We start from the raw sequence: 24,039 nt of genomic DNA on the forward strand, positions 1-24,039 counted from the left end.
TTGAAAATGATGTTCCTTTTAGAAGTTACTTTTTGTTTCATGGAATTATAAATTGTGAAGAATAAAAGAAACTTTAAAGACCAACTCCTCCAAAATCCTTCAATTCACACATTTAATAGCTTTAATGCTTCCTAAATGGGGGCACGGTGGGGGAGGGGAGAAGCACTAAGACTGCTTCACAGATACAGCCCAAAATTAGTTCATCCATGGGATATTATACCCTCTTATTTTGGCACATTCTTATAAAATGTAACTAGTCAAACTCTCAGTTAAGTTCTTCACAATCTAATCTTTTTTGCAACTCCGACTTCCTCTATTTCTGGAACAGAACTCTCCACCTGAGCCTCCCTAGTCCCCTCACTCGGAACCCAAAGTCCCATGCACGCTGGCCCACGCCTCAGGCTCTCAAATGCCTTTCACTGCCTGCTGAGGTCTCCCTTCCCTCAAAGGCTCAAATCCCAGTTTGCCTGCGCAATACCCTAGAGATAGCCCTGAGCCTGATATCCATGTCCGCATTTGGCATTGGACACATTGTTAACTTTCATTCACATGCTTGCTGCCCAGGCCATTCTTCAAGACTCTGAGGACAGAGACCTCATATTACACCCAGCACCAGCCATGCTACCCTGGGTGTAGCAGATGCCTGATCAATGTTGCTTGACTTTAAAAATCATCTAGGGACTTCCCTGGTGGCGCAGCGGTTGAGAATCCCCCTGCCAATGCAGGGGACATGGGTTCGATCCCTGGTCCGGGAAGATCCCCCATGCCACAGAGCAACTAAGCCCATGAGCCACAACTACTGAGCCTGCGCTCTAGAGTCCACAAGCCACAACTACTGAGCCCGAGTGCTGCAACTACTGAAGCCCATGTGCCTAGAGCCCGTGCTCCACAACAAAGAGAAGCCACCGCAATGAGAAGCCTGTGCACTGCAACAAAGAGTAGCCCCCGCTCGCCACAACTGGAGAAAGCCCGCACACAGCAACAAAGACCCAACGCAGCAAAAAAAAAAAAAAAAATTAAATAAATAAAAACAATCGAAATCAGCATTATATCCCACAATTAACAACAATTGCTACTACCCCAAATGAGGGAATCACCTGGCTATTTGAAAGACTGCATTAAAATTTCTTCCAGTAAAGAAAAACTTGAAATGAATTTCTAATTCTCACCCTGAGAATTAAGAGGATACCAAACACAATGGATGCTTAAGGATCCAATGGCCAGACACATCTCCAACTCATTATTGTCAATTCATAGCTTCCCCATAACTCTTGATTCAAAGCAGTCTCACTCCTCCATATGAAAAAGCAAAAATGTGTTTCTTAGCAGTTCTTGGTGGAAGAGGGAGTGGTTCTGCATTAGCAGCTTCAGTTCCTGATGGTGCCACTTGACGGCGCCCGCGAGTGCAAAACAGGCAAGGAGTAAGCCCAAAGAAGTACTACAGACAGGTCAGTTTGTGAAGCAGCCCTGGGGGCACACCATTCATTCTCTGGTCATGCAAACTCCATGTTTCGTGCAGGTTCAACCAGGGCCTGTACTTTTCTTTAAACAAAGAAAGTCCCCAAAACGGACAGCAGACAAATATATTTTTCAAGCCAGCAATAAGTCAGGTGGTCCTCATGGTTTGAAGCCCTATGGCTGAAGGAACTATTCTTGTACTCTTCAAAGCACTTTCAATACAAAGGGAAAATACTGCTGTTGCTTACCCCTTGTGGCCATTCACTTCATAGTGGGAATACTTTCTACCCTGCTTGCTATAATGGTCGTGAAATATATTCAAACTTCACCGAAGTAGTAGCCTATTTGTAGAGTGAAGAAAGGTGTACTGCTGTATCTTCTATGTATTGCTTATCGGTTTATAAAGAGTAAGGGCCCAGGAAATACTCTCTTTACAGAAAGCACTATAATTCAAAATTGCCAAGAATTTTAGTCACATTCTTCTCTTACTTCCTAAGTCCACACGCACAGCTTCTTTGGCAGTCAGTGGGAACCGCACTGTGGCAGATGTAAAAATATGAGAGAGGGCTTTCCTGGTGGTGCAGTGGTTAAGAATCCACCTGCCAATGCAGGGGACGTGGGTTCAAGCCCTGGTCCGGGAAGATCCCACGTGCTGCGGAGCAACTAGTTTCCTTTCCATGACTGAGTCACTTTGTGTTTAGCATCTGGGCACCTAAGTCCTCTACAATCACATTTTTCAGTATCACAATCTTACGAGACAAGGCATCAACACCCTAATTGCCTTACGCATAAAAAATATATGAAACATACTACAAAACAGCAGGCGATCCAGAAGCAGGGAATTGCCTTTCAAATTTCTACATTCTGGCTAAGCCCCAGAAATCTCTGAATGCCAGGGCCAGATATCTAGAGACCTGGGATCTAGTCACAACTCTCTCATTAACTGAATCTCTAGGCCTCAGATTCATCAGCTATGAAATGATAATCACAGAGGTGTACTCTAGGTGTTAGTGAATGAGAACTGGCATTTTCAATCTAATTTAAGCTTATATTTAGTTTCTCCACCTTTCTAACGTAGACGTATATGACCTTCACGATTCCCCCCAGACCACATACTTGTAATGGGAAAAAAAAAGTCACGAGAGTAGAGTGCCCTTCATTAAGTCCTGATGGCTCTGAAACAAAGCTGATTCAAATATGGCTAAATCTTCCATCAGTAGAAATAAGTGGTCTTTAAAAGATAAGGATGATGCTGAAAATGTATAAACTCATCTTTTAGTTTCACACACTACTTTTAAATCTGGAGGAAAAATGGGTGAAAGATAGCAAAGCGTATCATAATATGCTAAATTTATTCCCTTAAGTGAGAAACTTAATCTGAATAAGGGGAATAGAATTACAAAATAAATCAACCAAACATGACTAAGACAGCCTGGGTTTGTGTGTCCCCTTCTTCTACTCCTCCGTAATTCATGCAGACATTCCCCAATTTACAGAAGAGTTCATGTGTAAATTAGTTGTTCAGAACTTTAAACACATTTTCCCATGAAAACAAAGCTATCTATACATCTTGGCAAGATGCCCAGGGTAGCCCTTTAAAAAGGTTTAGTTAACCCATAATGGACCAAGAACCTTATACACAGTATAACGATGGTTCTGGGGGACATGTACTCAGAATTTCAACCTGGGGTACTGGGAACACATCTCCCCAAATGGGACAGGCAGTGGGAACCATTCCAAGACACTGGTTCCTTCCATCTGGTGGCAACACGAGAATGGATGAGAGAAGTAGCATGGTCAGAGGAGGTTCACCGTGGAAGTGACAGGATTCAGGAAGTACCACCTGAACATAAGGCACCTTAGCAGACTGAATATTTTAAGCTGAAGGAATTCGAGAAACAGCATGTGAGGGAAGGACCCTCTGATCTTCTCCCGTGAAGCTGGTCATAAGACCCTCGTGTGAGAGGTGTACGCCCTATACCTGGAGGAAAAGAGCACCTTATCCCCAAGATGGGACACAGTGAGGACTCGGAACGAACAGGCCTTGCTAAGTTTTCTCAGTGTACTACACTTGGCGCATATGTTTGTCCTATCACGTTTTTTTCACGACTCTCCACTCTTCATCAAAGCTGGCATAAAAATGCTCAGGTTTAAAAATGGAAACAGGGACTTCCTTGGCGGTCCAGTGGTTAAGACTCTGTGCTTCCAGTGCAGGGGGCACGGGTTCCATCCCTGGTTGGAGAAGCAGGATCCCACATGCGGCGCGGCCAAAAAATTAAAAAAAAAAAAAAAAAGAAATAGACTTACAGACACAGAGAGCAAATAGGTGGTTGCCAGAAGGGAAGGAGACTTGGGCAAAATAGGTGAAGGGGATTAAGAGATAAAAACTTACAGTGAGGGCTTCCCTGGTGGCGCAGTGGTTGAGAGTCCGCCTGCTGATGCAGGGGACACGGGTTCGTGCCCCAGTCCGGGAAGATCCCACATGCCGCGGAGCTGCTGGGCCCGTGAGCCATGGCCGCTGAGCCTGCGCGTCCGGAGCCTGTGCTCCGCAACAGGAGAGGCCACAACAGTGAGAGGCCCGCGTACCGCAAAAAAAAAAAAAAAAAAAAAAAAACTTACAGTGATAAAATAAGTCATGGGGATGTAATATACAGCATAAGGAATACAGTCGATAATACTGTAATAAGTTTGTATGGTGAAAGATGGTTACTGGACTTGTGGTGACCGTTTTGTAATACATTTGATTGTCGGATCGTGTGTCGTACACTTGAAACTAACATAATACTATATGCCAACTGTACTTCAATTAAAAAAAAAAGCTCAGGTTTAACCACTTCTTTGGGTCTTCATTTCCTTATAAAGGCTCCCATGTTGCATAAAACTGACAAACAAATAAATGTGTATGCTTTTCTCTTGCTAATTTATCTGCCTTTTGTTACCGGGGCCCCAGCCAAGACTTAAAAGAGCAGAGGAAAGATATTTTTCCTCCCCTACAGAGCCAGTGAAGCTTAAGCTTCAGTCCCTCCCACTTACACAAGGCCTGGAGAAGAGCCCCAGCAATGTATCTGAATGGACATGTAAGCAGATAGGGTAGGGGATCCCCAAAGAAAGAGAACCAGGCCGGGCTTTCTTGACAGAAGAGAAGCCATTTTTTGGCCTAAACCATTTTGTGATATAAGCCTGGCCACAAGGCTTGCCCTTGAACAGGTCTCAGTAATTAACGATCTTAAGGGAACAAAAGAATGCAGAAATAACTCTTATCAGGCAAGAAAGTAACAATAGCAAAGATAGTATGTCAGTTGTAATGACTCCCAGTTCTGTCAATGATAAAGATTAGCCTGAAGCGCTCAACCACCAGACGAACTGGAACCTAAGGGATGATGATGTTGCCCTTTTCTGACCCTTGTGACTTCAATCAACTAAAGGCCAAGCCCCTTCATGAATATTCATGTTCCCTTAGCTTAAAATTTACCCAATTTTGCTGTTTGGAGAGAGACTGCTTTGGGAAAGAGCCCCACCGTTCTCCTTACTTGCTGCAAGTGATAATGTTACAAGTCCTTCCTTCTCCTTATCTTTGGCGTGGTTGTGTCTTTTGGCTTGACACCCACCAAGAGGCGAACCGAGTTTTAGGGTAACAGACGTATGCTTTTGTAAAACTTGCAAAAGTAAGATATGCTAATGAAGGCTAGAAGAATATGGCACGCCAAAATATGCCACTTACGCATAAGAATTATTCAGAGCTGAAGGCAACTGAGAAGAAGTAGGCGTAAGAAATCTCTGTACTCCCCCTATTTGCCTAAAAGCAGGACAGAAGTTTACAAAGGTGCTTGCTTTACTCTTTACCAAGGACAAAGGTTAATCCCTGGAGATAACTGTAGACCCTTATCAATGGAGGAGGCAGCAATTTAAATCTGCATGACTAACTTTATTCTTGCTTTTCCTGGTAAACTTTCCACAACTGGCCTTCCCTACACTCCTCTATCTTTTGTCTTGAACTAAAAGATGGCATTTTGGCCTGAATTCTAAGCTAACTCTTTGAGTTACTCATTTTTCCTGGGTATCTTGTGTATACGTGAGGTGCACATGTTAAGAAACTTCTGTTTGTTTTTCTCGTTTCCCTGTCTTCTGTTACAGAGGTCTCGGCAGAGAACTCAGAAGGGTAGACGGAAAATTATCTTTCCTCCCTACTAACCACAATCAGTAAAACTGCTGCCTCTTTCCACTCCTACTTTCCTCTCCACTATACTTCCTCTCTTGTCAGGTGACACTAGATTTGATTTGGAAATACAGCTGCTTTGGGCTTAGTGGGAAATACTGATGTGGTTCATAGTAATTTCTGAGTACAGTTAAGTTATTACAGGCTGTCCTGGTTTAAGAATGCCTTCCAGGAATATTCCTATTTCCCACTAAGTCAACACAACAAGGTATCATAACATTTTATTACGATAAGACTGAATATCACGGTACCTAGCATTGGATTATATGAGGAGTGAAAGAGAAGTGAAGCCTGAAATGTACAGAACCAGAAGCTGGTCTGTAGAAAATTCTTCCAATTAAAAGACATGTAAAAACGTACAACACATCACTGATAAAGGTAATTTGTGATTCAGGACCCACAAAATGGAGGCCGCCCCAGTGGCCCAGCCCATGTCCCAGCCTGCCTCACTGCCAAGGAAACCCAGCACTAATCACCATCCTTCAACTCAGCTTTAGCTCACCTCACCCTAGAAACCAGCACCCGCTAGTCTTATAGGGAAATCAGACCTCCTAGCCAATCACGCCTTGTTTCTGTGTTGCCACTTCTAACGCTGCGTAAAACACAGTCTTGCCCAAAATCCCTTGGGAAGAGAGCTCCGCCACTTGTGGACGGTTTTCCATTGAATAAAGAATATTAAACTGGTTATTAAATTGTATTATTTTTGTCATTTGATACCACTATAGGGAAGATATCAATAACAAGCTAGTAAATGAAGGTTGTCAATTAAAATGCAAAAGTATTTTGGGCTTATTCACTGCACAAGGAAACATGAGATGCCCTGGAATCTTGCAACTCATAAAGAAACTTGGAAGACATTTTTCCAAATCTGACAAGAATCCTAAATTTTACATGACATGGACAATAACGAGTTGCACAGAAGGGGAGGGAGCAGGGTTTGGGAACAATACCATATTTTGGCTTATGGAAAATCACAGTTAACTGACAGTAGGAATATAGAGAAAACGTCAGGGTGGTCATCGGTAAGTCTTGTTTTGCACAAGTTGAGTTTCAGCTGCAAAGGGGACACCTAACTGGATGGAACTGAGTAGAGAGGATGGGGTTAGAAATAGGATCTGCAAGTTACCAAAATATAAAAAGAGGGCTTCCCTGGTGGCATGGTGGTTGAGAGTCCGCCTGCTGATGCAGGGAACACGGGTTTGTGCCCCGGTCTGGGAAGATCCCACATGCCGCGGAGTGGCTGGGCCCGTGAGCCATGGCCACTGAGCCTGCGCATCCGGAGCCTGTGCTCCGCAAGGGGAGAGGCCACAACAGTGAGAGGCCCGCATACCGCAAAAAAAAAAAAAAAAAAAAAAATTATATATGTGTGTGTATATATACACACACATATGTATAAAGAAACTGGGAGCAGATGAGATAACCCTGGGAGACAGAAAAGACGAAGGGAGACAACGGGAAAGCAGGTACAGTGCAAGGGCTGAGGGAGGAAAGGGAACCTTTAAAAATGATAAGAATTGGTTCAAAAGGCAAGAAGAAAACTAAACGAGTTTAGTGTCCCTGAAACCATGGAAAAAGTGAGCATAACAAAAGTGGGCAACACTGCCAGAGACTTCAGAGGTCAAATTGTAAGAAATGAAAAGTATCGCTGGGTTGGCAACTCGGTCAGCTATGACCCTGGTGAGAACACCTGCACCTGACTGGCAAAGCCGGAAGTGAGGTTACGGTGCACTGAAGAGTGAACGACTCCTAAACGTCACAAGATAGTTTTCTAGGTGACCGGGGCAACTATCTGTAAAACACAAATGGCCAGGAAAGAGTTTGCTACTAATTCCTTTAACAGATCCCTCCCGGAGCTCCCTGGAAAACAGGCCTGGGGTGGAGACGATTCATCAGCAGCACACCAGCCAGGCCAGAGCCAGCACCCTTCCTCCCAACCCCAGGATTTCTCCAAGCAAGTAGACCACAGGGGTTTCTTTCTCTTTCCCCTTTCCCCTCTCCCCGTACAACCCAGTCAAAGTGCAAATGAAAACCCAAAGTCCCCAGGGGTGGTGGGAGTGGAGAGGGCGGAGGAACAGGTGGGTCGGGTGGGGGAAGGACAGGCAGGCGAAGGCAGCTGAAAGAAGGAAGCTCTTGTAATTACTGGTGTAAGCATAGGGGGTGGGGGGCGATACAATGTTTTATGTTTGAGCCTGTCTAATTCTATAAACAGAATTAATCAGACACCTAATTTACAATTACATGACTAAGTGTTACTGTCGTAAAGCCTAATCTCAAAAAAGAAAAAGGGAAAAGCATTCCTAAATCCACTTCATTGAGTTTCAAGTATACACAATTTAAAAGTGAAATTTATTTTGCGGGGGAGGAATGGTTCAATTTCTAACACTTTCTAATACCTCTGTCAAACAGTGAAGCACAACCTCGCAGCAAGAGATGAATTTCAGGCAGAGCATGACACTACCAATAAATATAACCATCAAATAGAACCCCTTTCCAAAAATATCTGGCGTAACCACTTTTTTAAAAAGTTCTATTCATCTTGAGAACCCTAAGTTATCTATGTGTTCCTACGGAATAAATCACGAAGAAACTATGGATGGGCTGATAACAGGGATATCATTTCATCTGACTTTTCTAGTGATACCAAAGCACGGGCAAAAAAGACACATGACGTCAATATTAAATTATCCCCTTGGTTAACTGATGCTCAGTTGTTACAGAAATATAATTATAGAACAAAGAAGGAAAAGCAAAACACCATCGAGGCCTTAGAAAGCTTTGTCTTAATTTCAAAAAGCTGTTTGTTACAAAGAAATCCTGTAAAATCTTTCAAGGTGGGTGTTTTTGTCATTGTTAGTTTTAGGGTTTTTTAATTAACTGGCTAGAAAAACACTGTTGGTCCTTGATGACAAACACTGATTTGCTTTGTGCAGACTAAAGACTACCTTAATGCCGAGAGCTAACAGTAAAAGAATAATTATTGCTTAGAGAAGCCAAAATATGCTCCACCAATCACAAAGGATAGTCAAACTGAAAAAAGCCACTTTGGACACCGGAACCTCTGCATTGAAGTTAGTAAAGTCCCCCTATAATAGTAATTTCCTCATGTAAAATTATTTTTACAGTATTTTAAGGTGCTCACATCTCTCATGTGATTCTCACAAATAAGGAGTTGGAGGGACTTCCCTGGTGGTACCGTGGTTAGGAATCCGCCTGCCAATGCAGGGGACACAGGTTCGAGCCCTGGTCCGGGAAGATCCCACATGCCACAGAGCATCTAAGCCCATGTGCCACAACTACAGAGCCTGCGCTCTAAAGCCCGCGAGCCACAACTACTGAGCCCACGCGCCTAGAGCCTGTGCTCCACAAGAGAAGCCACCGCAACAAGAAGCCCGTGCACCACAACGAAGAGTAGCCCCTGCTCGCTGCAACGAGAGAAAGCCTGCGCGCAGCAACGAAGACCCAACGCAGCCCCCAAAAATTAATTATTAAAATTTCTAAAAAAAAATAAAAATAAGGAGTTGGAGAGGAAGGCCATTATTACTACCCATGTGTAATAATTTCAGTAAACAAATTTCCTAGAGCAGCAAGGGAACTTGGAACAAAGGCATCCTGAGTCACCACACATGTGGGAATGTGACACAAGTCCATGATATGAGCCAGTGAGGCTCTTTCAGTGGATTTCATTCCAGTGTGGTTAACATGTGGCTAAATCAATGAACTGACGCAACTCAATATAATATATAAATCACTTCTATAAGTATAAAACTTTCCACTTCTCAAAGCTCGCCTAACAACCTACATTGTCCTACACTCAGTAACTTGGTGGAAACAGCAAAGAGACCATAAAAAGCATGCATGTGGTCAGCTGATTAGTTAGTAGCGGTGTAGAGAGAGGAACCCAGGTCTCTACTTCCCCAGCTCCCAGCCATTACTGCTTAAACAGAAGATAACATAGTACCTACAAAGCCAACGATAAACTGGGAAGACAAGAGATAGTTAGATCAGTTTCTAACTCATTTTCTACAGAATACTAAAAAATGTATGCCTGGAGGGCCTGAACCAGCAAAAGGAATGAGAGCTCTTTATCTGGAGTGGTCATGGGGGCACAGAAAGCTGAATGCTTTTAAGGAAAAGCAAAACAAAGCATCAATGTCACTGCAGAGCCTACAATAATAATAAACGTCTAAAAATCCTGAACATGATTTTTGCAAGGTTATTATTAACTAAGACAAACCATTAGAAAAATCTACATGATCAAACTGATTTAATTTAAACAAAGTGTTGGACCAAAATGGCAACTTCAAGAATGATAAGGCCCAAAAGCTTAAAAATTAAACAGCGCTGACCTTTAGAATATTTACCTTGAATTCTATGATGAAGGGTAGCACCTCATTAGATGAATAGCCTTTATACTGCTTTCAGAAATACAGCTATTAAGCGTTCACTAAATTCAATGTCTATAATCCAACCCATTAAAGGTAAAGTGCAATGTTTCATAACAACAGGAGTATAGATTGACACAGACTTGTTATTTTTCTGGCACAGTCTTTAGCAATCAGAAAACAAAATTTGACCTACAGCTCTCTCCTTCATCACAATCACTGAATGGTTCTGAGGACCTAGTTTTCTCACCAAATAAAATCATCCGTTTTCTCTATGAGGCCAACTTTCTGAAACACAAAGAACACAGCAGTTGCATTGCTAAGAACAGTAGCCACCATGTACTGAGTGCCTTCTGTGTGCCACAGCCTGTGCCACCGATTTTATATGTGTTATCTCATCTCACCCCTAAAACAAAACTCACAAAAGAGAAGTGTCCAAGTGGGCCACCCGGCTAGAAAGCAGCAGAATCTGAATATGAACTCAAGAACATCTAACACTCACTGTGTTTTTGCAAACTCAGCAAGCACACCTGCAAGTCCTGGAAGCACCAGAACTGCCTAAAGGAGCCTGAGAGAGCACAGAGCCTAAGAGAACTCAACAATATTCAAACCCTTTATACCTGTTTTTCATAGAAACCTTCAAGTGTGAGAGCAACTCCATCATTCTTTAAAATCTGTAAGGAGGTCATTCTTAACCTTTTTAGGAATCTGATGAAAGCTACGGATCTTCTTCCGAGAGACTGACATACAAAAATTTTGCATCATTTTAGAAGGTTCAGACTCCTAACATCCATCTACATATTTTTAAAATTCTCAATTGATTGGGCTAAGAATCAACAGAATGAGATTAAAAAAGTACAAACTGGCACAAGAGTTCTTTGGAAATTGTTTTAACTGTTAGCACAACTCTGCTCATGTAAGTGAGCCTAGTTTTCATGCTTCTGACAAATCTACTGCAAAGACGTCACCAAATGAAAGAAGGGAGTTTTAGATGCCACCGCTGATGCTCACCGTTTTCCTGTGCAATTCTTATCATTCAGGCCACCAATCTTGTTTATGGCAGACCAGGCTGTGAGGGCCACGTATGGCAGAGAGGCAGCTTGAGCATGAGTGAGTGACTTGGGCTTGTGAGAGACCTAGATTTGAAGATAACAGTCAAAAATAAGCAATGACTTGCAAACCTATGAACACAATTAAGTACATCTATCTTCACAGGAATCCGACTATCTTCAGAGATATAACATTCGGCCAGGTTCAGTGGTTATTGCAAACCCTACTCCAAGATTATCCCTAAGGAATTTCTCCAAATGACTCAACCTGCCTCGCAGAGGTTCAGAAAGGTTTTATAGGTCACATTATCAGATACTGCTGCATAATGCTTCATAAAAAGACCACATTCAACAATACCATTAGTCCTAACTATACCCAGAAATAAACCCAAATAAACCTTGAACCCTCATAAATACATTCTAATTTGTTTTTGTGATCAGCTGTTTCCTTCACCCCCATTTACTGGAAGGTAATCTTTCCAGACTTTTTCTAATCTTATCTTTTTTCTAAACCTTTTTCCCTTCCTGTCCTCCCTTCTGTAGGCAATTTCCTTAATATTAACCCCCTTCTTTCTAATTAAATCGTTAGGCCTCCTGACTGGATTTGATTAGACTCCTGTTTTGAAAGTTATCTGAAACAGCTCGATACTTCCACGCTTCTGTTTATGATGCATCGGTATGCGCCACTTGGTATATTTGGTTTCAACTATTTATACTGGATAAAACCAAGAAACACAGCAGGGTTTCTAGATCTTGCTCCAAATCCCTGTTCCACAAGACAAAGATAAAAACGCTTTGGCAGGCAGTGTTATTTAAACGACATCCAATACTTTTTTAGATCTTTTAAAAATTCCTATTCTCTATCTCGGTTCTTTCAAAACTACCCATAAAACTTGAACCTGATCTCAAAAAAAAAAAAACAAACTCCAATTATTTCAGAGATATTTGTCAGTCTTTGTTTCTACTTTCCAGTGGCATTTCAGCACAGAACTGGTGAGTTACCTCATTCCCACTGACTACAACAAACTCTGAGAGAGTGCCTTGCTTCCAGGGAGGAACTGCAGCCCAGACCTGAAACACACACAACTTCGTTAGCAACAGATCTTTTTAAGCCAAAGTGAAGCATGAGAGTGTTCCCCAATACATATGCCACCCTGTGATAAAAAGCACAAGTCAGCAATCCAGCAAATAATAGAGTTACTTTCACATGATATCAATGTATTATTTAGTATGATTCTAGATTTACCAAGTCAAACCAGTTTGGAGGTAGATAACCAGTAAATCCTGCTGTATTTACTGGCTGCTTAGAGTACCAGTAAGAACACAGTCTCTGGGGCCTGAATCCTGGCTCTACCACTTATTAGCTGTGGGACCTCTTTATAGCTTGACTTTCCTCACCTGTAAACTGGGCCTAACTGTACTTACTTCATAGGGATTAAATGAGTTATTTTATGAAAAACAACTAGAACAGTGCTAGCTATTATTATAAGCTGACCTTAATTTCTTGGTATAAAAGTTCAAAGTGACAAGGGACAGGTGATTATATCAACCTTTAGCTATTTTAAAACCATCTAACCCATAAGGTAGAAATTGTCATTTAAAGACTTAAAAAGTCCCAATCATATATATCTTAAAGTCTTGCAATTCTTAAGCACTAGATTTAGAAAAGTTCAAGCACAGCAAGCTATTGTGACAGAACTAGAAACAACAGAAAGAAGAACTGAACCAAGAAAATGAGGGCTCCAGCCAAAGCTCACTATATTTGTTGAAAAGAAGAAAAAAGGTCAATGATACGGAATATATTTCCAAAAGCAGCAGAATGAAATCTGCAAATTTTGAGAAGGAATAGTGGAATGTGATGACTCACCTCATCGCCAGGCTTGAAGTACCTCACATCAAGTCCACACTCCATCACCACACCAGACACATCCCGGCCCAGAGTCAGGGGAAATTCTTCTCCTTTGATTTTAATATGTAAAGGATCACGTTTCATATTTAAAGCTGTAGCTCCATAGCCACCTATGAAATACAAGTTATTTGTTTCTTCCAAAAGAATGGGATGATTTCAAAACTACTGCAGGGTTACAGGCCAGGTACAATTCTAGATCTTCAAGATGCAGATTATAAAGTAATCAACCTTATACATTTTTTACCATCACACAAGAAAGCATAAAAACAATGGATGTTGTTCCTTTCAAAAAAAATTATTTGGAAAGTCATAATCACTGTTTTTAATTTTTCTTTTATACTGGAGTATAGTTGATTCACAATCACTGGTTTTGAAATTCCAATTTTGAAACTGTCTTCAGAACTTTAAGTATTTCCTTTTATAGGTTTTACTTTGTTCTTTGAAGATGGTTTCTTTGTTAATTTATTCATTCATGGACTTTTTAAATGACAAAGTCATCTGAAGCCAAGTCTGGTGAAGAAGATAATGTAAAAGTTGTCTGGTTGATAAACAAATAAATAAGGCATGGATATAGTAGTTGACACTGACACTGGTCTATGAGTAATTGTCCCTGCCTCACAAAAAATGTTTCTAGAACATCTCTGGGTTAAGTGCAAGGTTCCCAAATGGAAAAGAACCACTTGGCTGCATCAGTTCTGATATGTTAAATCAGGTTGACTGCTTTATTATACATCATTTTATTTTTAAGAACATTTACATAAACATCAGCTAAACAGAGCTGAAAACATTCCTCTGATCAGTATTTTTTTGGTTCAAATAAATTGGCTACAATAATCCAAAGTAGTTTATTACACAGCTTCAACATCTAAAATGGCTTTTCTAAGACACAAAAGTACTGTTGTCATCTCTTCTGCTCGACATCCTTCTAAGAACATTTCTGCCATGTAAGGCTCTCCAAGATAAGCACCCTGCTTACCTTTCTAGTATCATGTACCACAATTTATGCTCCAGAATCACTAAACCACTCAGTAAGTCTCCCCTTTTCTCCCACTCATCCTCATTAAATCCTAAGGATGGGGAGAAACCAGCAAAGGAGCCTGAGAAGGCTTGGCCACTGAAAAGGTGTTCAGAAAGCCAAGAGAAGAGGGTCATTTAAAGAAGTCAAATGCTGCTGATGGGGAAGACAGTTTTTCAAATAAGGTCAAAAGCTGCCAATAGACTTTTAAAAAACAAAACCCCCCAAACAAACAAAACAAAATACTAGATCCAACAACACAGCAGTCTTTCGTGACCTTCATAGGAGCGGTTGCTGTGGCATGGGGTGACAGAGAGAATGGGAGTGAGGAATTGAAGACCATGAGAACATTCAACTCTTTCAAATAGTTTTGCTTACAGAGGAGAGCAGAGAAATGGGGCAGTGGCTGGAGGGGGACTAGTGCGATAGAGGAAGGATGTTTAATGTTGTTTTCTTTTTCCTCTTTAAGAATGGAGAAATTAACAGCAAGTTTGTATGCCAATGGGAATGATCCAGTAGAAAGGAAAAGACTGAAGATGCAGGAGAGAACTGCTGAAACAATGCTCCTGTGTGGGTGAGAGGGCATGGGGTCTAGAACCCAGGTGGAGAGCTGGGCTTAGATGAGAGCAATGACAGTTAATCCATGCAGCAGGAGGTAGAGGATACAGGGAGAGAGGCTGACAGGAGGGTAGCTTGCAGAAGTTGTTTTTAATTAAAATCAAGACACATGGAAGAAAGTGTTTGAAAGTTGGGAAAGTCCCAGAAAATCTAAGCTGATGGCCACTATGCCAATATTACAAACTTGCCAGCTGGCTGGTTACGAGTGCATTCTATCAGGGGAAAGAAAAACTTCACATGTAATACTCACAAAAGTCACATTTTACTTTCCTGTCTTACATTCTTTTTCCACTCTCAAACACAATTAAACAATTATTCACTGAAATTCCTATGGGGTTTGATCAACAGAAGCGGGCATTTAGCTATGTCAAATTTTAGCTGCTGTTTCAGAGCTGCAAAAAAAAAAAATCTTCAGTCCTCTCTAAGCTACACAGCCTGCAGGGCAAGGTTGTTTTCTTGGTCACCTCGATATCACCTGCGTTAACTCTGGCTCATTGGTACCAGCTAAACTAGCCCCAAATCCAGAAACAGCTGGTAGTTAGGAACTGAGAACCTGCTTGGTGACACAATGAATGGGAACCCTTAGGAGCTCTGTCCCATTCTTAGAGGTGACCAGTTTGGTTCAGAGTTGGAGTGGTTTGGAAAATCCTAAATCTGCCCTCCGTTTCAAAAGCTTTAATTCCATCTAAAGAAACCAAACTTTGTTGGTATGATGCTGTTGGCTGTATTTTTTTTCTATTTTAAGATTATTCATTAGCCATTTATATGATTTATGATTTTATGTCCAACAATAGTGGACATCTCCAGAAAAACAGTTGGCTTTCATCTTTCAAAACAGACACGTCCTTGCTTTCTCGTCAAGGGAAATAACTGCTCCCTACACTTTACGATCTTATACTCATTATTTTATTTCCCCATATTTCAGGTATCTTCCGCAACGATAATCACACATTCTCCAAAAAGAATTCATGAGCAGGAAATAAAGAGGATAACTTGCAAATAATATTACCCACTCAAGTCATAAAAAACTAAGATGTCTCAAGAATACTATATAAAAGTAAAATGTGTTATAATATTATATTAAATAGCAGCCAAGAAAGTCCAGATGCAGCCATTCTACTGAAGTTAAAATGTACACGATACAAATTGTGCATGTGCATTCAAAGAAATGAAAAGTTAACAGACCTAAATGAAGATGAAAACCACTTATTTTAGTTTGTAACCTTAAATTAGAATGAAAATATAAAATGACATTAAAAATAATGACTGGGCTTCCCTGGTGGCGCAGTGGTTGAGAGTCCGCCTGCCGATGCAGGGGACGCGGGTTCGTGCCCCGGTCTGGGAGGATCCCACATTCCGTGGAGCGGCTAGGCCCGTGAGCCATGGCTGCTGAGCCTGCGCGTCCAGAGCCTGTGCTCCACAACAGGAGAGGCCACAACGTACCGCAAAAAAAAAAAAAAAAAAAAAAAGACTGAATGACAACTACACATGTTAAGCATAGAAACAGGCTACAGTTGACAGGGCATGGGATCTACCTACAAAGAGCTTATAATCAAGGAAATGAAAAAAACATAATGCTCACTGGGTATAAATCTACCACTTAAAGATAATTCTGATAAAACCTACATTATCTTCATGCACAATGTAAATGGAATAAACTGAAACAATATGCCCAACTAGTAATAGCAATTATTACTTTAAAGCAAACAAAAAGAATACAAATGTGTATTTCATGAGGCAATCATCATAAAGTCATTTCAATTAATTCTTAATAGACCTCTCCAGCTACATTTTGAGTCCAAGTCTTTCCCCAAACTCCCTCCCCACAAAGAAATACGTATCAGTTATTCCTCACATGTCTAGATCAGCACTGTCCAATAGAGATATAATGCAAGCCACATATCTGACTTAAAATTTTCTAGTAGCCACGATAAAAAGAAAGAAGTGAAATTAATGTTAATATTTTACTTAATATATCCAAAATATTATCAGGTTAATATGTAATGAACATAAAATTATTAATAAGATATTTTACATGTATATTTTTCTAAGCCTTTGAAATCTAGTGTATATTTTACACTAACTGTACATCCCACACTAGCCACATTTCAATTGCTCATTTTTTTGTCATTATTTTCCAAAGTTAAAGTAATTCACAAATGGTAATCAATCTTTTCAGCACTATAATAATTGCATAAGGAATACAGTACTCTCCAAGCTTTGTCAATATCCACCAGCAGAAATTAAGATAACATTATTCCCATTGAGGATGGCGCAAAACAGAAAAGTGTATTTTAACTTTGCAGAATGCAACAGCAAAAATGAGGAAAGTACTGTGTCTATATCCTGGCATCCTGTTCTGCTGCTTTGTCCACTGGACCGGTTAAACAAAGCTGTGATTAGTGGGAGGAAAATAAAAATTACTATGGAAATGCTAATTCTGAACTGATATGAAAACATAAGCATACCTCTAAAACCTGTGATGGACCTCAGAATATCACAAAGTTCCCAGGAGAGTGTATCACAAAGTTAGCTGTGGATACAATTCTCAAGTCCCAATTTACATTTTTAGGTAGTATTGGAAGCAATTCAAACTTATATTTTGTGAAAGATTAAAGCATACCGTAGACATTGCAATTTCAAAAATTTTGGAAATAATATACACTGAGATACTGTCAAAACCCTAAACAATTCCTTTGTGTTAACCAGAAAAATGTAGTCAATAACAACTGACCTTTTAAAACTAATCCCTGATGAGATTGTCTTAAGGGAAAAAAAAAGGTAATTGAGGAATGTCTTTTGAAACTTACTTCTCATATTAACATCTATAGGATTTATACTCGCAGCGTGAACTTTGATAATGACTTCATTTGGATAGTGTATCATTGGTATCATCATGTTCTGAGTAAATCGAAGCACTTCATTACTCCCATATTTATCTATCACCCAAGCGGGCATGACAGTGCTCCTTGGAGAGGTAGTACTAATCTTTCTAACTGAAGGCTTTTGTACAACTTGTCTTCTCCAGAAGCAAACCGCAGTGCATGCATTTCTTCTAAGTACACAGGTCTTCAGAAATCCCATCGTAAACAGTGGTTGAATTGCGTGCCCTAATTAAAAGGCACTTATACTGGCTCAAACCCTCACACCTGAATTCGGTCAAATTCTGCCAAACACTCTGGCCGGTTTCAAAGTTGAGAATTCAAAAATGAATTTAGACTGATGGAGCAACTGAAGAAAGAAGAGTACGGAACTACTCTACTCTTCACATCTGAAATGCTCCAATTAACGTTCCAGCCAGTATTCTGTCCATTCTCCTCCCCCCTTACACCCCCTCCCCTTAAAAACAAAAACAAAACCGCTAGAATCCTGCCCTGTCCCGGGAGCTCTCTGCGGGACAAGCCGACTCCGCTCGCGATTCGGATGTCAGAGAAATTCACACACTTCCAGGCTCCCGCCGCGACCCCCGGAGTCTCCTTGCCACCAGCTCTACTTCCCCGCAGGACTTCCTTAGCGGCGCCAGCCAATCGCGTGCAAAGATCATTTTCCTCGGGCTGCAGTTCGACCAATCTGAGTACTCGGTGCTGACAGGTTCGCTGGCAAATGGCTGCGCCCATGTAATACCGGCAGCGGCAGCTGACCTTTCTTTTTCTTCCTTGACACCAAGCCCATGTGGTGGCGGGTGGGATACGAGGACCATGTTGGGCCGGACCCTCCGAGAAGTGAGTGGAATTGTCTGCTGAGGGCCCAGGGAGGTCGGGAAGATTCGCGGAGTCCTTGTTCACGTGGACGTGGCGTCCCCCGGCCGGCGTGCATCTTGGTCAGCCTCGCCGCTTCCTTCCCTGGAACTTGGTGGGGAATTCGGACCGCCGGGTCCTTAGGCTGTGCTCCTTATATCCGTTCAGGAGTTAGGATCTCCGCGGGGGAGGCTTCTGCACCGCCGCGCTGTGGGGTGGAAGGGAACAGTGGCTTCTTTCGATTATTCGTTCGCCCTGGCTGCGTGGGGCCCTGGCCGGTCTCAGCCAGATATGGGGGATTTGGCTGGTCCACGTCAGTCTCTCTTGTCCGCTACACACATCTGATGCAGTCCTCACTAAGAAGCCCGAAATCTGTCCCTTGCAAAAGCCAAACTAGTGATTCTTAGCTTTTTTCCCTCCTGGACATATTCAAGCTTCAACTACCACCAAGATACCAGTGATTCTCTTACCCGTGTCTCCATTAATTGGACATCGTTTTTGAACTCTAGGCTATATTTGTGAATGTCTAATGGACATCTCTTCCAAAACTCCCACAAGAGTTTGATGAATCTAACCAAAGCTGACTTCATCCTTGTAACAGAGTCACCTCTTGCGTCTCAATCTCCATCATAAAAAACAAACAAAAACCTAATTATGGAATTCTTAATATTCTGTTTTTAGCGGCACAACTGTTATCCCAGGTGCCCTTAGATTCTTCTTCATAGGTCATATCCAGTAAGTCACTAAACCGTGTTAGTTCTCTTTTGAACTTATGTCTGGGATCTGTTCTCTCACTTCATCCCTGCTGTTAGGGCTTTAGTTCCGATCTCCTTGCTTTCTGATCTCTCAACCTGCAGAGCTGTCTGCAGGCCCACTGCTATCAGAATCACCTTGGCCCGCCTTAAAACTATAGTTATGTCCCACTCAGGAAGGTTAGTATGGTAAGGCCCAGAGTGTATGGTTTAACTTGGGTTCCAGGTGATTCTGCTGATAAGTAGCAGTTGAGGACGTACCCCGTCTTCCATCTTCATTTGTATCTTCACCTGGGAAGTCTTTTTTTTCTTTTTCCAGCTGGCAGCCTTTTAGAAAACTGTAAATTATGAGAACTTTAAATCCACAGGTTTTAAATAATAGTTATTCCCCTAAATACATTTTTGTTTTATTATCCTAAATTGTATCTTGTATACTGTCAATGAAGAATCCAATTTGTTTTTAAAAATTAAAAATTTTTTAACTCCAAACTTGTTTTAAAATGAAATATAACCTAAAAAAATACGGTATTTTCTTTTTCTGCCCTTTCCCCCAACACTACCTTTTTTGTGCCACCCCTTCCTAATGTCCAGTGAGCCATTGTCAGAAACAACTTTTACCTCAAGGGGGAAAAGGGAAGCTGACCCAAGGGTAGTCAGGAAATTGCCTTGGCATGATTACTTTCACTTAATCACTCTTTTAACAAATATTTATCGATGCCTATTGTGTGGAAAACATTATTTGCTTATTTTCCCAGCCCATAATATATCTTCTGTCCACTCTGTTCTTGCCATATCATTGTACCAATGCCCTAAATTCTACCAATTAGAGATTAATTAATTTAGTACACATTCTATTTTAAATATGTAAAGATGCTTGGGAAGGTTGAATGATTTATTTAGCCACTGTTGTGAATTATTATAGTTCAATCAGATTTTTCTCCATCACACCCTGACTGAGATAATCAAGGAAAGGGAAAATTTTGCGGGGGAGGGGATTGAGGGAGGGGCTGGAAACTATGGCATTTTGAGACAATTTGGGGGGCCTAAGTGGAGGCTTAGGGCAGTAGAGGAGCCCTAGGAGGAAGCACTAAAAGGAGGTAAAATGCCAAATAGGAGGTATACCTGCTACTTGTAAATTTTACCCAGGTACACTCAGTAAGGGGGAAGAGTCTTACTTTCACCTTCCTTTCTTGTGGCATAATCCCAGTGTTTCTAGGAACCAGATGCCAGGCTAATATTATTAACCCTAAAGTTATATTAAATGATTACTGTTATAGCCTAAGAACATTTAATTACTGTTCTATGGGAAAATAGCCTCCAAATTTTAAACAACTCAGTTATTCATTCAGTTAACATTTATTGAGCACCTCTGTGTTCCAGACACTGGGGATTAGCATTGAAGACAGTAATTCCTGCCCTCACGAAGCCTACATTTTTGTGGGGAAGCAGGCATTAAATAAGTTTCTTTGTTTAAGTAAATAATAGAATTTCAGGTAGTGTAGGTGCTATGAAAAAAGGTTAAGCAGGCTATAGTGTGCGAATTAGTTGGAGAGATGGATGTTTTAGATAGAGTGGTCAAGGAAGGTTTCGCTGACTGAGCGGGTGATATTTAGTAGAGACCTGAAGGGTGAGAAGGGTGAGCCCTGGGAAGATCTGGGAGAAGGGTGTTCCAGGCAGAGGAAAGAATAAAAGTGCAATGTCTCTGAAGCAAGAGCAAACTTGATGTGGTCAAGGAATAGCAGGAAGGCCAGCAGGCCCAAGAGAACTGAACGAGAAGAGTAGTGGGAGATGAGGTTATAGATAAGGAGGAGCCAGATTACCTTTCCGGCCATGTTAAGGAGTGTGGATTTTATTCTAAATGTAATGCAAATCCTCTGGGAAGTTGTGAGTCTTTGGACATGATCTGACTTAAAAATTAAAAAGCTCCTTCAGGTTATTCAGGATTATGGTCTATAGGAAAGCAAGTAGGGAAGCAAGAAGACCAGTTAGAAGGTCGTTGCATTGTCAAGAGCTGATGGCAGCATGGATAGGGTGATGGGAGGAGAGGTAATGCAAAGTGGGTGTTAGTTTTTTGTTGTCGTTGTTTTGGGGTTTTACAATTTTATTTAGTTATTTATTTTTGGCTGTGCTGGGTCTTCGTTGCTGCGTGCAGGTTTTCTCTAGTTGCAGTGAGCAGGGGCTACTCTTCGTTGCGGTGCACGGGCTTCATTGCGGTGGCTTCTCTTGTTGCGGAGCACAGGCTCCAGGCACGTGGGCTTCAGTAGTTGTGGCACATGGGCTCAGTAGTTGTGGCTCACGGGCTTAGTTGCTCCACGGCATGTGGGATCTTCCTGGACCAGAGCTCAAACCTATGTCATCTGCATTGGCAGGCGGATTCTTAACCACTGCACCACCAGGGAAACCCAGGTGTTAGTTTTTTAAGGTATGGCTTTCTGGTGGATTGGATATGGGATTTGAGGGAAAAGAGGTGAATCAAGGAGGATGCTTAGGTTTGGGGCCTGGGCAATTGGAGAAATGGTAACATTTATCAAGATGGGAAAGACTCTACAGGGAGCATGTTGTGAGGAGAAAGTTATCAAGACATGTTAATTTTGAGATGCTTCTAAAGATATCCAAGTGAAGATGTCAGTTAAGCAGGTGGATATAGGAACGTGGAGATCAAGAAAGAAGCTAGGTATGAGGATATAAATTGTCCAGAGTAGAGGACATAATTGAAGTTATATGGTCAGATGAGATCTGAGTGTAAATATAGAACAAGGCCTAAAACTTTCCAACATTTAGGGGTCAGTGGTAGGAAGCAGAGCCCACAAAGGAGACTTGGAGGAGTGGCCAGTAAGGCAAGAGGAAAACCAGGATGGCTTGGTATCCCAAAGTACAAGTGAAAAAGAAGTGCTTCAAGGAGGGAATGATGTCTTGTGTTGAATGCTGAGTGCTGCTGGACTGGGCCATGACTGCTGGATTTAGGAATGTGGAGGTTACTGGTGATCTTGATGTGCTATTTCTTGGAACAATGGCGACAAAAAGCATGAATGTTAAATGAGTGTGTTAAAGAGAGTACCAGTCAACCAGACACTCAGCTTTCAAGGGCTCTTCTATACCTTCAGCATTTATCAAGACAGTTTTTCTTTTGAAAGACAGTTCTTTTCCTAAGTTAAGCTTTGATGCTATCTGTAAAGTTAACAAAATGTTCTCTATTTGCTACAGAGGAGTAAATGCTGTAACAGCCTGCATAGAGAAGTAGTAGAGTATAGTGGTCCAGAGCATGGGCTTTGGAAACAAGATCAGGCCTTGGTTGAATCCCACCTCTGCTACTTCCTAGCTATGTGATTTTAAGCAGGAACTTCAGTAATTTATCTGTAAAATGGAAATAATATCAGCCTCTTAGTGTGGATATGAAGATTAAATGAAATACAAAACATCTAGGATAATGCCTAGAACCAAGTGCCATTATTAACACTAATTTTGTTACAGTGACAAAATTACTAGATTATATGTATTTACAGTTTTCTCTTCCCCTGTTTTCTAAGAAGAATGGTTCCTGAGGGAGATTTCTTAATTTTTCTAAGAAGGTGTATTACTTTTCTACTGCTGTGTAACAAATTAGTATAAACTTTTCAGCTTAAAATAACACATTCTTAAAACACACACACAATCTTATCGTCTCACAGTTTTGTGGGTCAGGAATCCAGGAATGGAGTAGCTGGGTTCTCTACTCAGAGTCTCACAAGGCTGAAATCAAGGTGTCAGCCAGAGCCGCAGTCTCTTTGGATGCCTTGGGATCCTCTTTCCACCTCACTGGTTGGCAGAATCCATTTCTTTGTGGTTGTAGGACTGAGGTCCCCGTATTCTTTCTTTCTTTTTTTTTTTTTTTTTAACATTTATTTATTTATTTTTGGCTGTGTTGGGTCTTCATTGCCGCACGTGGGCTTTTCCCTAGTTGCGGTGAGCAGGGGCTACTCTTTGTTGCAGCACGAGGGCTTCTCATCGTGGTGGCTTCTCTTGTTGCAGAGCACAGGCTCTAGGCACACAGGCTTCAGTAGTTGTGGCACATGGGCTCAGTAGTTGTGGCTCGCAGGCTCTAGAGCGTGGGCTCAGTAGTTGTGGCGCACGGGCTTAGTTGCTCCATGGCATGTGGGATCTTCCTGGACCAGGGATCAAACCCATGTCCTCTGCATTGGCAGGCGGATTCTTAACCACTGCGCCACCAGGGAAGTCCCTGTTCCCCGATTTTTTGCTGACCATGTGGGTAGTAGAGTAAATGAGCTCAGGGGACGAGATGTGGGATAATTAGAACTGAGGTTTGGGAGATGATACAGATGTTGGTAATGATATAGTCTGGGCTAATGACCATGTGAGCTGGTAACTGGGGTGAGGTGACGGAAGAGTTTGTGTGAAGTGAGGTCAGGAACAGAGAGGCCTGGTGTCCGTGTACCTGACTTGAATTTTGAAGTCAACAAAAAGAGCAATAGGAGCCATAGAAAAGAAGATTACAGCAAACCAGCTGCTAAAAACTTCAGTGAATGAAAAGGAATATCAGGAAGACTGTAGATTAACACACCAGGGAGAGTTATATAATCTCCTTCAAGGCCTGTGCTTCAGATGAGCTGGGGGTTTTGAGAAAAGAGGGAAGAGAAAACTTTTCTAGTTGATTTCATCTTATATTCAGATATGATACCTTTAGTTTTGCTCCAGGAGAGCTGTACTATTTTTATGTCATAATCCTTACATCTAATCCATTCTAGCTAATTAGCATCTTTGTTTTCATTTCTCTTCTCCAATACCCTTATTGAGGTTGTCAAATCTAAATTTCCTAAAAATGATCCTAACAAAGATTACCATTTAAAATGAGTACTCCCAAGGACTTCCCTGGTGGTCCAGGGTAAAGAATCCTCCTTCCAATGCA

At 41.5% G+C, this 24,039-nt stretch overlaps 2 protein-coding genes across 7 annotated transcripts in view; one reads left to right on the forward strand and one right to left on the reverse strand.

Annotated features, from left to right (window-relative positions):
* The window catches only part of RTN4IP1 (reticulon 4 interacting protein 1), a 143,588-nt gene that overhangs the window by 26,208 nt on the left and 93,341 nt on the right, over nucleotides 1-24,039 (reverse strand). For 3 of the 6 annotated variants that reach the window (XM_060283287.1, XM_060283286.2, XM_030882930.3), the window contains exons 2-4: nucleotides 12,973-13,124; nucleotides 12,108-12,176; nucleotides 11,068-11,192 (exon numbers count right to left, since the gene is read on the reverse strand). In XM_060283287.1, coding sequence (XP_060139270.1) covers nucleotides 11,068-11,192; nucleotides 12,108-12,176; nucleotides 12,973-13,098 — 320 coding nt within the window. In that variant the 5' untranslated portion in view covers nucleotides 13,099-13,124. Of the gene's footprint in view, nucleotides 1-11,067; nucleotides 11,193-12,107; nucleotides 12,177-12,972; nucleotides 13,125-17,457; nucleotides 18,158-24,039 lie in introns of those variants that run through there. The other 3 variants (XM_030882922.2, XM_060283288.2, XM_070043440.1) reach the window with 3 other exon arrangements.
* Nucleotides 18,239-24,039, forward strand: part of QRSL1 (glutaminyl-tRNA amidotransferase subunit QRSL1) — a 32,637-nt gene continuing 26,836 nt past the window's right edge. Inside the window, exon 1 of the mRNA XM_030882919.2 lies at nucleotides 18,239-18,369. Coding sequence (XP_030738779.1) covers nucleotides 18,346-18,369 — 24 coding nt within the window. The 5' untranslated portion in view covers nucleotides 18,239-18,345. The remainder of the gene's footprint in view (nucleotides 18,370-24,039) is intronic.

This window comes from Globicephala melas, chromosome 14 (assembly GCF_963455315.2).
Source record: "Globicephala melas chromosome 14, mGloMel1.2, whole genome shotgun sequence".
In the NCBI taxonomy this organism is placed as follows: Eukaryota; Metazoa; Chordata; class Mammalia; order Artiodactyla; family Delphinidae; genus Globicephala; species Globicephala melas.